At 42.3% G+C, this 19,450-nt stretch overlaps 1 protein-coding gene across 3 annotated transcripts in view; it reads right to left on the minus strand.

Annotated features, from left to right (window-relative positions):
* Window positions 1-2,734: 2,734 nt before the first annotated feature.
* The window catches only part of txnrd2.2 (thioredoxin reductase 2, tandem duplicate 2), a 26,748-nt gene continuing 10,032 nt past the window's right edge, over window positions 2,735-19,450 (minus strand). Inside the window, exons 11-17 of one of the 3 annotated variants that reach the window (XM_043240530.1) lie at window positions 19,447-19,450; window positions 12,883-13,019; window positions 6,659-6,754; window positions 5,295-5,387; window positions 4,664-4,735; window positions 3,750-3,847; window positions 2,735-3,135 (exon numbers count right to left, since the gene is read on the minus strand). The exon at window positions 19,447-19,450 is cut by the window's right edge and continues 171 nt beyond it. In XM_043240530.1, the coding sequence (XP_043096465.1) occupies window positions 3,012-3,135; window positions 3,750-3,847; window positions 4,664-4,735; window positions 5,295-5,387; window positions 6,659-6,754; window positions 12,883-13,019; window positions 19,447-19,450 (624 nt within the window). In that variant the 3' untranslated portion in view covers window positions 2,735-3,011. Of the gene's footprint in view, window positions 3,136-3,749; window positions 3,848-4,663; window positions 4,736-5,294; window positions 5,388-6,658; window positions 6,755-10,748; window positions 12,066-12,882; window positions 13,020-14,763; window positions 15,245-19,446 lie in introns of those variants that run through there. The other 2 variants (XM_043240531.1, XM_043240533.1) reach the window with 2 other exon arrangements.

Genomic DNA, 19,450 nt, shown 5'->3' on the forward strand with positions numbered 1-19,450 from the left:
AACAGAAGACAGAATATATAATCCATCATTATTTTAATGGTGCAATTTGTATATCTTACCACACACGCTTATAAATTATCCAGTGCGTGGCTTCATGCCAAATCAGGCTTCTCTATTTACAGAAATAAATGACGCCAGGTGACATCAGACTCGCCCTCTCCAGTTTTGGCTTTTAGTGCAAGTCATCATTAGCTGGGTCCTTGAAAGTTGAACCCTGACCCCTCACTGTGTGTGAATGTGGAGATCGGAGCTGCTGTGTGTGTGTGTGTGTGTGTGTGTGTGCGTGGGTTGACAGAGCCAAGCTGTTGGTGGTAGTGTGTTGAGGTCAGGGTTCTTCAGTCAGCACCCCGTCCCCGAGTCGAGCACACGGTCCCCCCGTTCCCATCAGCCCTGGGTACAAATAAACCTGGTAGCCCAGTGCTCCTCTCCACTCTCAGGCTCATTAATCAGAGCCAGGGCAGATTAGACTTCAAACAAAAACAAACCCCAGCAGCTCCACTCACTTCTGAGTCCACGGCATCCTCCCTTTCAATTACTACACGACGGGAAAACCATACATGCATCGGCGTTTAATTAAAGACTTACTAGCGGACGTTAAAGAGACGGTTCATGCAAAAATGAGCTCTCTTTCCCGGAGCACAAAAGAAAACGGTTCTCTCCAAACCCTAGCGACATTCTTCGAAACATCTTCTTTTGTGTTCTGCGGAAGATAGAAACCCGCACAGGTTTGGGATGACATCTGGGTGAGTGCATTAGCATTTTTGGGTGTGCTGTCCCTTTAAGCATGCAACAAGGCAACTCAACTACCGTTAGGATTTCATATTCATTTTGCCGAAATTAACGCAAACGTCCCATTTGAGCGTTATTACACATTTCAAATCAACCATTAAAGGCGTACTTTGGCCAAAAATACTTTGCTCACCCTCATGTTCTTCCAAAACCTGTATTTCTATTAAAGGCTGGCACGAAACACTGATTCTGGCTGCCATTTTCCATGCCACAGTGAATAGGACTAAAAGCATTCAAGCTGTAAAAATATGACAAAATAAGCATTGCACAAGCATAAAAGCAGCTCGTATGATTTGTGCACCGCTTTCTTGTATGACAAACAGAGACAAGCTTTTATTTTTTTATTGGTTACCGAGTTCGAACTCTCTAAAATGTTCAACCGGCGCAATTCAGAAACAAAATGTCCTGATGAATAAATAAAAGGCGTTTTGATTGCTCTCTATGCTTTTCATATATGCTCTCTTCTGTGCGAATTGAACTTTTGGGAATAGCCGCAGTTGAAGTTCGCGGTCTCGCGAACGCGTGCTATTACGCACACAAACAACAGCTCACCTATGCAGCGATAAACGCCCAGTAAGTGTTCAATTAATCTTAACATTCTGCCAGTGATTAACTGTGACTCGAATTTGCAATGATTTTTTTTCCCCCGGCAAAAGGAAGCTAGCAGTGCCACCTTTAGGTCTCCGGAGGTAGCAGCGTGTTTTTGTACTGGGTTTTGAGGAACCTCCTGAAGTCCAGGACCAAACAAGCGCTCTCTTCTGCGTTTGAGTGACACGCCGCTCACCGAGTGTTTGTCTACGTCTCTGGGAAACGGGGTGGTGTCCGAGCGGCGACGGGCCTGTCCCATCCATCAGTGTCAGGAGCGGCGCATGACTAATGGACAGGAAGTACAGCCAGAGAAACAACAATATTTGCAGAATATGTTTCAGAAACGTTAGGCCGCTTTCTCCAGCGTTTCTCATTTCAGCGCACTGTAATGAGGCTTTAATCCTGATTTATGGCCGTGTTTATCCGTTGGCCGCGGCGCTTGCGGTTCGTGTTGCTCTAACCTGGACGCAGGAGAGCAAACGCGACGACCTGATTGGATTATCTTGACCCCGGGGTGAAGAGCTAGCCCGACTTGCACGCGGTTAGCGCTGACCTTCAAAATTATAATCTGAAACATCTAGTTGCCGTCAAACGATTCATCGCCATTCATTAAAAGCAAATGTGTGTGCGCTACGCTCATATAAATACACACACGTACAGCTAATATTTGGAACAAATTTACAAATATTCATATATCATTTTTTTACGTGCAGGTGTTTAATCTCATCCAAACCGATCTGTACTGTATATATTTAAGATGTACATGTAAACACACACATGCATATATATTTGAGACAAAAGTGTGTTATGTTTATATATATATATATATATTGCATGTCTGTGTATATATATATATATATATATATATATATATATATATATATATATATATATATATATATATACATATATATATAAATATATATATATATATATGTATATACACACACATATATATATATATATATATATATATATATATATATATATATATATATATATATATATATATATATATATATATATGTGTGTGTGTGTGTGTGTGTGTGTGTATATATATATATATATATATACACACACACACATATAAATACATATATATATATATATATGTATTTATATGTGTATATATATATATATATATATATATATATTTATATACACACACACATATATACATATAAATACATATATATATATATATATACATACACACACTAACATTTTTATTAAATATATATATATATATATATATATATATATAAATATATATATATAAATATATATATTATATATATATATATATATATATATATATATATATATATATATATATATATATATATATATGTGTCTGTATTTATATATATACACACATTACAGATAGCACACACACATATTATGAAAGAAAAAAAAAAGGTTACTTTGCACGCGATTAATTGCAATTAGTCGTTTGACTGCACTAGAAACACGACATATGAAACCGAAGCAGATTTGGTTCCGTGGTTTAAAAGGTCTCGGACCGGGAAACTGAGAGAAAGACTTCCTGAACGCCTGTCATTGCTAACTCACATGATCACGACCTTTCTATTGGTTCCCGTGTGCTCGTGCGATCGGGGAGGGGATGCTTAACCTCAGCAGCCTGTTACCGTGGCGTCGAGCCCGGAGCGTTTAGTGATGTTGAGTTTGACGAGCTCCTCGGAGCAGGTGGGGTGTATCCCGACCGTGTTCCTCAGGTGCTCGTAGGTTAGACCACACCTGCGGATGACACACACACGCACGCACACACGCACGCACGCACGCACACACACACACACACACACACACACACACACACACACACACACACACACACACACAGTGTTTCCATCCAAACTTTTATGCAAAATTGGAACATCGCATAAAACATTTGCAAATGAAGCACCGTTTCAAAAATCGAAATATCACGATGAACAATTTAATCTGCTGCAGTAGCAAAAGGCACTGTAAAAAAATGCCATATTATCTTACTTCCAGAGTCTGCTGTTCAGGAAAGCGGTTCTGGGAGTTAATAAAAACTAAGCACTTAATGCACTTAAATTTTAAAAACAACAAACCAGTCGTTTTATGCCGTCTCATCTCAAATCACATGTATTTTTTGATGCATATTAAATAATTCATTCTGTAAAAAAGTGTTTCCATCACTTTTTTTACCGGATAAATATTTAGTTGAGCGCATATGTGCATTTTTAGATACGTGCGTGCATCATTATCAATTTTTTTATGCAATGAATCCTGAAATGATGATATCCAGCAAAAGATACGGAACTATAGCTATTGTTACCTGGTTGATGTTAGAGCAAGTGAATGAAATGTGGAGATGCGGAACTTACTGGAAGCCCAGAGCAAAGCCCTGTGTGACCTCGCCGGCGTTCGGCCCGGTGAAGTGCAGACCCAGCACACGCTGCTGACCCTCCCGCAGACACACCACCTGAGGAGACGCATTTAGCTTTCAGCTGATTATTAGGACCGTTCGATTAATACATGCATCCGCAAAAAGACGCTCCATTGCAATTTCTGGACTAAATTATGCGCCACAGACATTTTCAGGGCTGTTAAGAAAGTATTAGAATAACGTAAGGGGTGTGTAATGATGCATTTGCAAAGTGGAGCAATCTAAATTAAGACTAATTCTTTCATACGGTAACAACACCATCACCGTTTCTGACTGTTTGGCACTTTAATGAAGATCCAGACCTCTGTTGTCCTTTGTTCGCGCCGTTTTTAACGGCGGATTAGTTTGCAAACAAGGCTCAATTCGATGCCGGGTTTTCAGAAAGTTGAAACAACAACGCTGTAGTATACCGAATATACGCTGGATCTGACGCAAAGGTTTAAGCGGGAGGACTCAAAATAGTCTTTTAAGTGGTGCAAAAATCGTCATAACTTTATAAGTGGAGCTCAGAGAACAGCACAAAATAATTTTATTGTATTCTGTTGCCTTGTTTACATCGCCTGTACGTAAACAGTACACAACGGTGGCTAAAATCATTAGAAGGCTAGTCATTTCAGCAGCTAAAATGCTTTTAAGTCAGCTATTTCGATCTTTCGCTGTAGCGTGTCGGTAGGAAACATCATTTCCACACATTCATTTTTTAGCTAGCTCCACACTGAGATCCGGTCGTCATCAGACATGAAGAAACGGAACAAATTGACAGCGAAAGATAGAAATAAACCGTTTTAGCCGCTGAGAATACTAGCGTCCCAATCAGTTTGGCCACCACTGTATGCATTTCTTTTAAAGTACCTTTATGTAGCACTGAGTGGCGTCTCTCTCAGCCACGGTGAACTCCAAGGGTTTGTAGAAAGCATGGTACACCTGTTAAACCAGACAGCGCACACACACAAAAAAAAGCCATGATGCACCAACAACGACATCATTTCCTGCATCATCGACCACTTTTAGACGAGCACTTGGAAACTCGCTGCTACTGTTATCGTGTTGCTGCTCTAAACATTTCTGGGGTGCTGAAATCATACGTATCGAACACGCCGAAGCGTGCCGACACACGCCGCTCACAGCTGCGAGGGCCAATGAGAGGCTGCGCTTCTGATCATCTCTCATCAGCCTCTACAAGCATCAGTCAGCCCTCCTGCGCACCTGTCAATCAAACCGGAGACACACCCCTTTCCGAATGCTTTAGGCCTTAGAGCCACACAGGTGTGCGAGGGCCCGCTATACGCATACATGCACGGATACAGTAGACCGCATAAATCACGAGCATGTTTTCTGTACCCGTGCACGCTCACGAGGAGTCGTAAAACGGCTGATAAACACAAACATGTCGCCACTCTTTAAAAAAAACCCTTCTGTGCTTGCTTGAGTGTTTCTTCATATTGCTGCACTTAAAGCTCACGATAAAACTACATTATTTTACCTCAATCTGGTCTTTTCCATGTCTCCTTTCAGCTTCTTCTTCAGACAAACCTACACAGCCGTACTCGAGTGGAGTGAACACTGTAGTGGCCACCTGCGCGCACACACACACACACACACACACACACAGACAGACACACACACACACACACACACACACACACACACACACACACACACGCACAGACAGACACACACACAGACAGACACACACACAGACGCACACACAGACGCACACAGACACACAGACACACGCATGCACACACACACAGACACACGCACAGACACGCGCACACACACAGACACGCGCACACACACAGACAGACACACACACAGACAGACACACACACAGACAGACACACACAGACACACGACGCACACACAGACAGACACACACACACACACACACACACACACACACACACACACAGACACACACACACACACACACACACACACACACACACACACACGCACGCACAGACAGACACACACACAGACGCACACACAGACGCACACAGACACACACACACACGCATGCACACACACACAGACACACGCACAGACACGCGCACACACACAGACACGCGCACACACACAGACAGACACACACACACACAGACACACACAGACACACGCACGCACACACACAAAACACATACAGTATGCAAAAAAACGTACGCAGCATACAAAGCAAAACTATTGACTTTTTTGTTTTTAGTAAAAACACAAAAGCTAAATAAATAAAAATGAGAGAAGGACTAGAAAATTAAATCTCACAAAATGGGACAGTTTTGTTTTTCTTTCTTGACAATATCCTCCCAGTTAATTCTTATAACAGTCTTTTTTTTTGTAGTTCCTGATATTTTCAAAGATTACAATTACATTATAATAAAAAATACTTTAAACGAGACTATTTTTAAAATCAGCATTTTCTTTACTTCTAAATAAATTTATGTCTTTCTAATTGTATTAATTATATTCAGTACAAATGTGAAAGTTTTGTAATTATACATAAATTAAATTAATAAATACAAACAAAAATGTATAAAATACTAATGAAAAATTAAGCACAGGTAGTATATTAAATATTACTGTGACTTTTAATATATGATCATTTTTTGTGCATGAAAATTAGGTTTATTGTCATTACGGTACTGTACAGTTAATGTTTTAATTGTCCTGAATATCACAGTACAAATAATCATACAGGTAAAAAAATAGGCCTCACTTTCTTTATGTTATATAATATAATTTCTGATTTGCTCCTTTTGCTTTTGAGGGACGATATGTTTTTGAGAGGCATCATGCGAATCGTTTAGAAACCAGTAAATTAACATGAATGAGAAAGAAAGGCAAACTCACGTTCTCATAATTCATGAGCTCAGTGGAACGGCCCACGAGTCTGCGGGCCAGGAGCCTTCCGGCCTTAATGGCTGTCGGGGTCAACTCAGGACGACCCTGAAACACAGCAGGAGTCGACGTGAGCACACACACACACACACACACACACACACACACACACACACACACACACACACACACACACACACACACACACACACACACACACACACACAGAGAGAGACACACAGAGACACACACAGAGACAGACACACACACACAGACACACACACACAAAGACACACCGAGACACACACACAAAGACACACCGAGACACACACACACACACACAAGACACACAGAGACACACACACACACACACAGACACACACACAAAGACACACCGAGACACACACACATACACACGAGACACACACACACACATACACACCGAGACACACACACACACACACACACACCGAGACACACACACACACACACACACACCGAGACACACACACACACACACCGAGACACACACAGACACACACACACACACACACACACCGAGACACACACACACACACACACGAGACACACACACACACACACACACACACGAGACACACACACACACGAGACACACACACACAGAGACACACACACACAGACACACACACACACAGAGACACACAGACACACACACACAAAGACACACCGAGACACACACACAAAGACACACCGAGACACACACACAAAGACACACCGAGACACACACACACACACACGAGACACACACACTTCTTGTTAGGTTAAACCAAAGAAAATATAAATAGATGAATGTTGTATTCTATTGCTATTTTATGTACTAGTGCTATACTCTAAAACTTGCACTATTTTATTCCTATTCTACTACTTTTTTTTCTTTTTATTTAACAAAGATCGAACTAGCTCCAGGTTTGAGTGCCTGAATGACCCTAGGAGCTAGGTTGTCCGGGGGCTATATGCCCTGGTAGGGTCTCCCATGGCAAACAGGTCCTAGGTGACAAGCCAGACAAAGAGCGGTCCATGACACCCTTATGGAAAAGACCTGGAATGGAGTCGCGACGTCGCCCGGTATGGCGCAGCCGGGGCCCCGCCATGGAGCCAGGCCTGGGGCCGGGGCCGGCATGCGAGCGCCTGGTGGCCGGGTCTTGCCCCACGGGACCCGGCCGGGCTCAGCCCGAACAGCGGCGTGGGGCCATCCCCGTGGGCCCACCACCTGCAGGAGGGACCGTAAGGGGCCGGTGCCTTGTGGTTTGGGTAGCAGTCGGCGGGGACCTCACAACCCAACCCTGGACTCAGAATCTAGTTTTAGGGACATGGAACGTCACCTCTGGGGGAAAGGAGCCTGAGTTGTTGCGTGAGGTTGAGAGATACCGGCTAGAGATAGTCGGGCTCACCTCCACGCACTGCTTGGACTCTGGAACCCATCTTCTCAAAGGGGCTGGACTCTTCACTACTCTGGTGTTGCCCGCAGTGAGACAGCTCCCCAGCTTAGCCGCCATGTGTTGGAGTTTAACCCGTGGACAAGAGGGTCGCCTCCCTGCGACTTCGGGTTGGGGGAGGACTCTCACTGTCACACGGGCCGAATGGCAGTGTAGAGTACCCGGCCTTCTTGGAGTCCTTGGGAGGGGTGCTGGAAAGTGCTCCAACCGGGACTCATCGTCCTGCTGGGGGACTTCAACGCTCACGTTGGTGATGCTAGTGACACCTGGAGGGGCGTGATTGGGAGGAACGGCCCCCCCGATCTAAACCTGAGTGGTGTTCTGTTGCTGGAATTCTGTGCTAGGCACGTCTGTCCATAACGAACACCATGTTCAAGCATAAGGGTGTCCACCAGTACACCTGGCATCAGGACACCCTAGGCGGAGGTCGATGATCGACTTTGTGGTTGTATCATCTGATCTCCGCCGCATGTCTTGGACACTCGGGTGAAGAGAGGGGCGGAGCTGTCAACTGATCACCACCTGGTGGTGAGTTGGATCCGTTGGCGGGGGAGGAGGCCGGACAGACTTGGCAGGCCCAAACGTACCGTGAGGGTCTGTTGGGAACGTTTGGCAGAGACCCTGTCAGGGGACAGATCTTCAACTCCGCCTCCGGCAGAACTTTTGACCGGATCCCGAGGGAGGCTGGACACATTGAGTCCGAATGGACTATGTTCTCTACCTCTTTGGTCGCGCAGCCGTCCGGAGCTGTGGCCGTAAAGTCTCCGGTGCGTGTGCGTGTCGTGGCGGTAACCCCGAACCCGATGGTGGACACCGGAAGTAAGGGATGCCGTCAAGCTGAAGAAGGAGTCCTATCGGGCATGGTTGGCCCGAGGACCCCTGAAGCAGCTGACAGGTACCGTGGGCCAAGCGGACTGCTGCCGGGTGGTTGTGCAGGCAAAACTTCGGGTCTGGGAGGAGTTCGGGAGGCCATGGAAAATGACTATCGAACGGCCTCAAAGAGGTTCTGGCAAACCGTCCGACGCCTCAGAAAGGGAAAGCAGTGCCCTGCCAACACCGTATATAGTGCTGATGGGAACCTGCTAACCTCGACTGGGGATATTGTGGGGCGGTGGAAGGAATACTTTGAGGACCTCCTCAATCCCGTCAACACGTCTTCCACTGAGGAGCAGAGGCGGGGATCCGGGGGACTCGACCATTACCCTAGCTGAGGTCACTGAGGTGGTTGAGAAGCTCCTCTGTGGCAAGGCACCAGGGGTGGACGAGATCCGCCCGGAATACCTCAGGTCTCTGGATGTTGTGGGGCTGTCTTGGCTGACACGCCTCTGCAGCATCAGCGTGGACGCGGGGAAAGTGCCTCTGGACTGGCAGACGGGGGTGGTGGTTCCTCTTTTCAAGAAGGGGGACCGGAGGGTGTGCTCCAACTATAGGGGGATCACACTTCTCAGCCTCCCTGGGAAAGTCTATGCCAGGGTACTGGAGAGGAGAATCCGCCCGATAGTTGAACCTCGGCTTCAAGAGGAACAATGCGGGTTTCGCGCCTGGACGTGGAACACTGGACCAGCTCTATACCCTCTCCAGGATGCTGGAGGTTCCTGGGAGTTTGCCCAACCAGTCTACATGTGTTTTGTGGATTTGGAGAAGGCATTCGACCGGGTTCCTCGTGGTGTCCTGTGGGGGTGCTCTGGGAATGGGGTAAGGGGCCCTTTGCTAAGGGCTGTCCGATCCCTGTATGATCAGAGCAGGAGCTTGGTTCGCATTGCCGGCATTAAGTCAGACTTGTTTCCAGTGCATGTTGGACTCCGACAGGGCTGCCCTTTGTCACCGGTCCTGTTCATTATTTTTATGGACAGGATTTCTAGGCGCAGTCAGGGGCCGGAGGGGGTCTGGTTTGGTGACCACAGGATAGCTTCTCTGCTTTTTGCTGATGATGTTGTTCTGTTGGCTGCATCTGGCCAAGACCTACAGTGTGTGCTGGGGCGGTTTGCAGCTGAGTGTGAAGCGGCGGGGATGAAAATCAGCACCTCCAAGTCTGAGGCCTTGGTCCTCAGTCGGACAAGGGTGGCTTGCCCCCTTCAGGTTGGTGGGGAGCTCCTGCCCCAGGTGGAGGAGTTTAAGTATCTTGGGGTCTCGTTCACGAGTGAGGGAAGGATGGAACGCAGAGATTGACAGGCGGATCGGTGCAGCTTCTGCAGTAATGCAGTCGCTGTACTGGTCTGTCATGGTGAAAAAGAGCTAAGTCGCAAGGCTAAGCTCTCGATTTACCGGTCGATCTTCGTTCCTACTCTCACCTATGGTCATGAGCTTTGGGTCATGACCGAAAGAATGAGATCCCGGATACAAGCGGTCGAAATGAGTTTCCTTCGTAGGGTGGCTGGGCGCTCCTCAGAGATAGGGTGAGGAGTTCAGTCACCGGGAGGAGCTCGAGTAGACCCGCTGCTCCTCCACATCGAGAGAGGCCAGCTGAGGTGGCTCGGGCATCTGTTCGGATGCCTCCCGGACGCCTCCCAAGGAGGTGTTCCGGGCATGTCCCACGGGGAAGAGGCCCAGGGAAGACCTAGGACACGCTGGAGAGACTATGTCTCTCGGCTGGCCTGGAGCGCCTCGGTGTCCCCCGGAAGAGCTGGAGGAAGTGTCTGGGAGAGGGAAGTCTGGGCATCCCTGCTTAGACTGTTGCCCCGCGACCCGGCCCCGGATAAGCGGAAGAAAAAGAAGAAGAAGAAGAAGAAGATCGAACCCTCTAGCACTAGCATCATCTATTAATTTAACTTGTGTCCTTTACATTATTTAAACAAATGACCCTCATTCTCTATTCTTTTATTTCTTCATTATTTCTATTATTTTCAACTTTCTATCTGCTGCTGCTGCTGCAAAAAAAAAAAACCCTTACCACGTGCCTCATATTACATATTAACTATATTATTAAAAAATTCTGCTAAAATCAAAATGTAACTGGCAACTAACTAATTAAATCTTTTCGTTTGTGATTGCCGATCTATAATTTAAATAAACATTTAATTATAAAAGGTACATTATTAAAACCTAAGCTAACATTTGAACCAAACGATAAAAATAAAAGCTAAATATTTATTGATACTATAAGCGGCCTAAATAACGCTAAACAGCATTCGACAGCAAATTCAGTCTAATTCCAGGCACAATAAAAAAACGAGTTTACAAAGCAAGCCAGGCTTATTTCAGTCCGGTTCAAAATGAGCTTGTTTTATGCCCCAGGTCACAACGCAACAGAAACGATGTAAACAATCCTTTGCGTTACGTTCAAGCGGCGTGTCGCTAAGTGTAAATCTGTGCGCGATTAGCCTGATCAGACGTTTCAGAGATTAGTATCATCTCAACATTACACGGCCGTCCGTCACGATGAGGATGATTACAGCGCAGAGGTGGATGGCTGCCAATCAGCGCTGGGAAAAACATGCCTACAGTAACAACACAGGAACATGCAGCACCGCGGGGCAAATTCTCACTCACTGACTAATGGCATCAGCAACCAGTCTGATAACTTCTGTACATCCTGCAGTCCAAGGAACCGCCTCGGTGTGTGTGTGTGTGTGTGTGTGTGTGTGTGTGGACGCCACCCAGGCAGCTGTATAGTAAATGCGTTTCTTGGCAGCAACCAGGTGCAGCTCGACATCTTTTCTTTCATTGAAAAATAAGAAGCGATGCACATTGAAAGGGGCGTGAAGACCACAAGGCGCTTCTTCGGACCGGTTTTGGGTCTCTGTGTGCGCGCCAGCAATCACACAGCTGCTGCGGATGACGGGCAGCTGCGATATTCGATCCCGGCAGCCAGTTGCGTCGGAGATGTTAAAGGGGCAACGACCTTCCAGGAGAGCGATTGAACTGACAGACGAGAATACGCTGTGGATGTGATGCTTTCAACGTGGCCTCGCTGGAAATATGTGGCTGCATTTCGGCAAAACCTATGCACCGTTTAAAAAAAAATAATTAAAATTGGGAAAAGTTCAAACGTTCAAGGCGACTGGCTTTAAGAGATTTTTTGAGTTTTCGCAACTTGTTTTTGTTGTTGTATGAACTCATTGTCTTCGTAAAAAATAAAATAAATTACTTTCAAAAAGTGCTAACAACAGTTGAGAAGTCGGTCTAATTACTTGAGGAGTATTATGTTTTAAAGCAATAGTTCACCCAAAAATGAAAATCAACCCATAATTTGCTCACCCCCAAATCATCCTAGGTGTTTATGTCTTTCTTCTTAAATGGGCCAAGAAGCCGGAACTCGACTCTCTCGTGAACACGCATACGAGTTATAATTTTAAAAATAAAAATATTTTTGTTACAAAAACCCATTGAACTGCTTCTGGACACACGTGTCAATGGATATATGGATATATACGGTTTATGGAGCTTCAAAAAAAAGGGCCACTATCCACTAGCATTAACAAGTTGGGAAGAACCAGGACATACTTTTTAAAACTCTGACCGCGTTCGTTTGAAAGAAGAAAGTCATATACACCTGATTTGGGACTACAATATGGGCTAATTAGACTTTTTGGGTGATCTATATCTTTATCGTGTCGTCACATATACAGCTTTATATGCATGAGTTTTCTAATTCGGTAGTTAACGCAGTTCTGTGTTGCGGTTCGAACCCCGTGAACCTACAGTTCAACAAAAAGTTAAAACGGCACTGCTATCACTTTTCGTATTTCCATCCGGCCTGGGTTGGTTGCTTTCGAGCTGCGCCTTCTCAGTTCGATTACTTTCACCCACAAGGCCCACCTCAGCGATGTCTCCGATAGCGAAAATATTCGGCACGGAGGTGGCTTCGTCAGCGGCTACGATGACCTTCCCCGTTTCTTTGTTCATCTCCACGCCAACCTTCTCCAAATTGAGGGTCTTGGTTTCAGGGGCTCTGCCTAAAAGGTCAAAGAGAAGAAAGCAATGAAAAAAATTAAATCGCCAATCGAGAAAGGATTCCCGACGCTTGAGCCTAAAATAATCATTCAGAAAAAGTTGAAGTACTAGGGTGTTCAGCATCGCTTCCAAAGAGAATCGTGATGCATCCGCAAAATCTCAATGGATCTTCGTATCGATTTTGAGCCGTTTTATCGTCGCAGTCGTAAGAGCGACATATGGGACAGCTTTTAGGGATTGAGGGTGGAGTTAATGTTATTTCTGTCAATCTGGAGGGATATATTATCATCAAAAATATCTAAAATTGACTTGAGGGCGAGTAGTTAACGACAGAGTTATCATTTTCGGCTGAACCGACCCCTTTAACCGCTCGGCCTGCTGGGAGAATTTAGGGGTGGCAAAATCTTATCCAGCGATTAGAAAAGAAAACACGAGCACAGCTGGGGTCGAGAGTTTCTGCGTGGTGGTCCGACAGAGGGGGCGTGACGAGGAGACCTGGATGCATATCCCATCAGCCACCTGGGGCCTGCAGTGTCATTTCTGTCACTTCCTATCCGAGGGCTGAGAGAGGCTGTCGACACTCGTCCATCTACTTCCCCCTACCCCCATTCACAGCGTTTAAGACACACACACACACGCACAAGACTCGAGTCCCGATGCCTTCATAGGTATCACAATAAACAATGTTTGCAGCAGAAGCCAGAGGTACCCATGTAGATACTATCAGGCAGCAAGAACAACAAACATTAAGCCCCTTTTCCTGCCTCGGGAGCAGAAACGGCTTCCTTCGGCTCCACTACAGTAAGGCCCGAGCCATAGACGCAACTCTAATACGCTAGCATCAATTACACGCACACACACATACAGTATACACAGCTGCGTTCATAAGTATTCACACCCTTGGTAAATACGGTCAAAGAAGGCTGCGGAAATAAATCTGTATCCCTGATCCTTTTGCTTTGAAAAACGTAAAAATCGAAGCTATGAAAATATCATTATGAGCAACAACTACACACACAGTCATAAGCGGAACAGACACACTTGTAGCAACAGCCAAGAAAAAAAATATATAATTAAAATCATGTTGCATAAAGATATTTAGTAGATTTCCTACAGTACATATATCAAAACCTAATTTTTGTTTGGCAATATGCATTGCTAAGAATTTAATTTGGCCAACTTTAAAAGGACATTTTCTTAATATTTAGATTTTTTTAGCACCCTTTTGCATCTCATCCAAATATTCTCCTATACTAATAAAAAGCTTAATTATTCAGCTTTCAGATACAAATAATTTTCAGCCGTTTTATTATTTTTTTTAATGACATAACTAAATATTTATATTGGCATAACTGCCCGGTATTTTTGTCTTTTAATATTTTAAGACAACACTACAATGGCAAATAAAAAACGCATTAAAAATCACTCACAATATCGGTGTTATTTGTCAATAACTAGTATTATTGTGTCTGTGTTAAAGGATGTTGCTGCCGCACGGACTCAGAAGTTCACAAACGACGGTGCAATTTACATGAAAGACATCCTTTGTTTTACACCGCATTCCACGAGCAACAAAACCCTCAAGATATCCTTCACGGCCCGTGGAAAAAGAGCGTCCTTGACTTTGTGCGGGCAAAGGCAGGCTGATAATAGTGAGAAAGCACGTTTTATTGGTTCATTTGGAGAAAGAAAAAAAAAAAAAGGACGCGGAGCGATGATTACAGTAAAGCGGGAAAAGTACCAGTATCTGCGTCAAACTGGAGCGAGCAATTCCTGCAGTGCACTTCCCGTCTCTTTTCTGTCTGATTCGGGCTCGCTGGCTATTGTGAAGGCTGGACGCAACAACACAGAACCACTGATAAGGACCAGGCCTGAGAATTCACACACACACACACACACACACACACACACACACACACACACACACACACACACACACACACACAGCTGGCTCATAATGCACAAGAACAAAGCCTGGAGTTACACAAGACAGAAACCTCAAGGTCAACATGTTAATTAGCCACAACAATCTGCCTGGCAAGACTTTAAATGATACTTATCGACTCAACAGGCCGGAGAGAAAAATGGATGAAACAATAAGATAGGATTAAGCTGCTTTCCATTCCAGTCACACACGAAATCGGTGCGAGATCCGTAACCTTCCGCCTTGATTTTAATTAAATTCTACTGCACGGTAGTGGAAAAACAGCTCCTGGCAACTAGAACGCTAAAAAAAAAAAAAAAAAAAGAAAGAAAAAGATGAGCAACACGTATGCATTTAATTAAATTAAACTGAAAGAATGGTTTAGCCTAGATATAACAAATAATTAATATTACATAATGTAGTGCTGTCAAATGATTCATCGCGCTTAACTGCATCCAAAATAAAAGTTTTTGTTTACATAATTTATAAGCGTGTAATGTGTATATTTATTATTTATATACAAATACAAACATGCATATAAAATATTATAAAAATGTGTTATAAATTTCAAAATATATACTGTATGTGTTTGTGTATATACATAATTAATAAACAGTACACATGTACAATAAAACTTATTTTGTATGTCATTAAATCGTTAAAAGTAATGATTGCTACCGTGAAACTGTAGGCTGTATATTAATATAGATTTAAAAAGGATTTTAACAAATTTAAAGAAATTTAAAGAAGCTCTGTAACGCCAATATATACATAAAATTTTAAATAGAATTTACTTAAAAAAAAATATTTATAAAATATATAATTTATTAAAAAAAAAAAAAAACGAACCACACAAAAAACAAAAACAAAAAAAAACACGAAAATTAACAAAAACAGCATAATGACAATCGCCTTCAACTATTAAACCTTTATAAGTAAAATGTATAAGTAAAATGTCAAAATATTGCCTAAAGTACTAGTCTAAAGTAATTAGTATGCAGTAAACTGATTTAAATTAGGTTATGAGTTGTTTCTTTCCTTGGTAGGCGACTAAAAAGCGGATCCAAATGCAAACGCACGATTGGGGACCAATCGGAAGACCTATTTATGCAAAGTATAGTACTTCCCTTCTTCAATCCTCATAAAAGCGGCAAAGCTACAGCGTGGAGGAAATGTTCTCTTTCCTGGCGTTTAGCAGCCACCTGCAGAAGGGTGCAGCCCGGAGGAAGGATGGAGGAGCTGCGAGAGCGGGGACGGGGCCGCTCCACGAGTTACCACGAGGGACATAAAACTGCTTTGACTGCGGGAAAGAGAGCAGGACGGAGAGACCGAGAAACACAGCATCCTCTCAGGGGTGTGATAGAGGATATCAGCCTAATGAGGGCACACCGAGAAATATCAGAGCACTTGATGGTGGAAGGGCTCATATCAGAGTAATTAATAAATATAACATCTACTGTACTGAACACATACGTCTCACAGTTTGCAAAGGTTATTAGAAATTGTATTTTTTTGAATACAAGTACTGGGTGGAAGGATCGAGTCAATAAATAAACGTCGATGACGCATTCTTCTTTTAATTTCTAATATTAAAATTGAGTGCATTTTAGAAAATACTTCAATCTGAGTTAAATAAGATTTCTTTTAATTTTAACTGATAATGCAATATTTAAAAAAAAAAAGCTAAAAAAAAAGCTAATTGTAATTACAAATTTAACAAAATTTAAGACTACAAAAAAGAAGATAAACATAATAATAGTCATAATATTTATTATATATATATATATATATATATATATATATATATATATATATATATATATATATATATATATATATATATATATATATATATAAAAATCTCTTTTGCCATATATTTTTATTTAAAATTATGCCACATGACTAACATAATGCCGATGTATTTAATTATAGAATTATATTTACTAAATGTGTGTGTGTGTATATATATATATATATATATATATATATATATATATATAATTATAATTATTATGACTATTATTATGTTTATCTTCTTTTTGTAGTCTTAAATTTTCCATTATCTTGTAATTACAATTAGTTTTTTTTTTTTTAAATTTTTTTTTTTTAAACAAAAATCTATACACACACACACACACACGTGCAGTAAATATAATTCTATAATTAAATACACTGGCATTATGTTGGCCATGTGGCATAATTTTAAATAAAAATAAATTAAATAAAAATAAAAATTAAATCACACTAGGCATTTATGCACTCAAGTTCATAACTTGGCCGAATACACATATCTGTGATAAAAGTCAAGTTACACACCGACAGGAATCCCTCGACCGCAAACAAGTCTGAACCAAAATCTCAGGAACAGAAGGGCCCGAGAAAAACTCTTCAAACGCCCAAAGACCGTCATCCGCTGCAGCGGGACTCACTTCTAGGGATGCAATGCGCTTTAAGAGGCCCAGCTAAGACAACTTCAGTCAGACAAAAGTCATATAAATTAGAAGAAGCCGTATAAATCAGAATATAATAATAATACTAACAACAAAGACAATGATATGCTTCTTAAGCTGCATATTTAGCAGTGCGTGTCTATATTTACAGCAATAGCCTAAAATACAATATTAATTGATTATTTCTTAAATCATTAGGACATTAAATAAAGATTGCGTTCCATATTTAGTAAATGTCCTTCTGTATGTGTATCTCCACACTTCTGATCGGTAATATGCATTGCTAAGAGCTTCATCCGGCCAACTTTAAATGTTTAGATGATGTTGCATCTCGGGCCACATATCGGCTAATGCTAACATTTATTCAAGCTTTGCGCGATGTCTAATTCTCAACTAGCCTATCGCCAGGTTCTGGTCTCCGGGTTCACATACTTTTGCCCAAAAACGCCTATCGCCTGGCATCGTCACGCGACAGCTAGCTATCATCCGGACGGGAAGCTGCGGTCTCATCCTCACCGCGAACGCTCTTCTCACGCCATCGATAAATGAGCCAGGATATTCCCGTATTCCTCTCATTGTCCCTGTGAGCGGAATGAGAGAAATCAGACGAGCGAAAGACAGAAGCGCGGGGCAGAGGATGGCATCTGTCCTCGGAGATGCTGAGGGACGAGAAAAGGGGAAAACCGTGGAAGCTCTGGGTGGGTTTCCGTACAGAAAGAGACAGACAACTCCGGCAGGAAAACCCAGAGCCAGAGAACAAAGCGGGGAATGGGGCGACCCCGGGGCCCCTGGTGCATCCTGGCCCTAAAGAGCAGATCTCACAGCAGTGATTAACACCTCCCTAGATGATTCCATCCCTCGCTCTTTATTACCCCGTTTGCAGTTTTTGCTGATAAAGCAGCAGCGCTGTGCTACGAGCACAAACAGATACGTGCATCATGAGGATTTATGCGATGAAAGCTTAACCGATGGCGGAGGATGACTCAACTATAGAGCATGCTTTCCTGCGGAATCAATCTCTGTTCGAGCTATAAGAGATAACGCACATTAATCACTAAACAAACCCTGACGGTGTGAGAAATGAGAGCTTTCTGCGTATTACACGGCTCCTTAGAAAACAGTTAAAATCGACGATATTCATTTGTTACGGAGCGAGTTATGAGTTTTTTAGCCACAGCTAAAACATACCGTGCACGGCTCCTAAACATTTCGCACACTTCTCCACACCTCTGTTAACATACTTAACAAACGATTCATTTTATAAATCGGTCGTCACTGAACATTTTTATTTTGTCAGGGTTTTTTTCTGGAGGTGACAACGTGCAGCTCCCCTAAAGATAAAAATGTATTCATGAATAAAACAAATACAGACATTTGAAGAATTTTTTCGAGACAAAACCTCCAGAGCATGGAGGTCCGTTTCCACCACTGCATAAAAAAATAAAATAATAAACTCGCAATTGTGAGTTATAATGTCACGATATATATCATAGCTGTCTTTTTTAACCTGCAATTGTTTATAAAATAAAATCTGAATTGCAAAATATTAATATTAATATTATATATATATATATATAAATATATATATATATATATATATATATATATATATATATAAATAAAAATAAATAAATAAAATTTAAAAAAAATATATATATATATATAAAAAAAATAAATATATAAACAAATAAATTATATATATATATATATATATATATATATATATATATATATATATATATATATATATATATATATATATATATATATATCTTTAATTTTTTCCTTGCAAGTGCTGAGTTTATGTCATACAATTATGAGAAAGAAAAAAAAAATCAGAGATTAAAACTTCTTCATTCGGATTTAAATGTTTCGATTTAAAAATGATTCATGGAGGCAAACCTTCTTTTTCCATGCTTTTCTTGTTTTGTTATTACATGCATAAATAAATGGATAAATTAAAGTACCTAAAATGCCATTCTGTGCAACTCATTTAAAGGAAAAGCGCATTAAAAATATCACGCTGCATGTGTCTGAGATGCATTAAGGCCTCACCTAC

Source organism: Puntigrus tetrazona, chromosome 5, assembly GCF_018831695.1.
Source record: "Puntigrus tetrazona isolate hp1 chromosome 5, ASM1883169v1, whole genome shotgun sequence".
In the NCBI taxonomy this organism is placed as follows: Eukaryota; Metazoa; Chordata; class Actinopteri; order Cypriniformes; family Cyprinidae; genus Puntigrus; species Puntigrus tetrazona.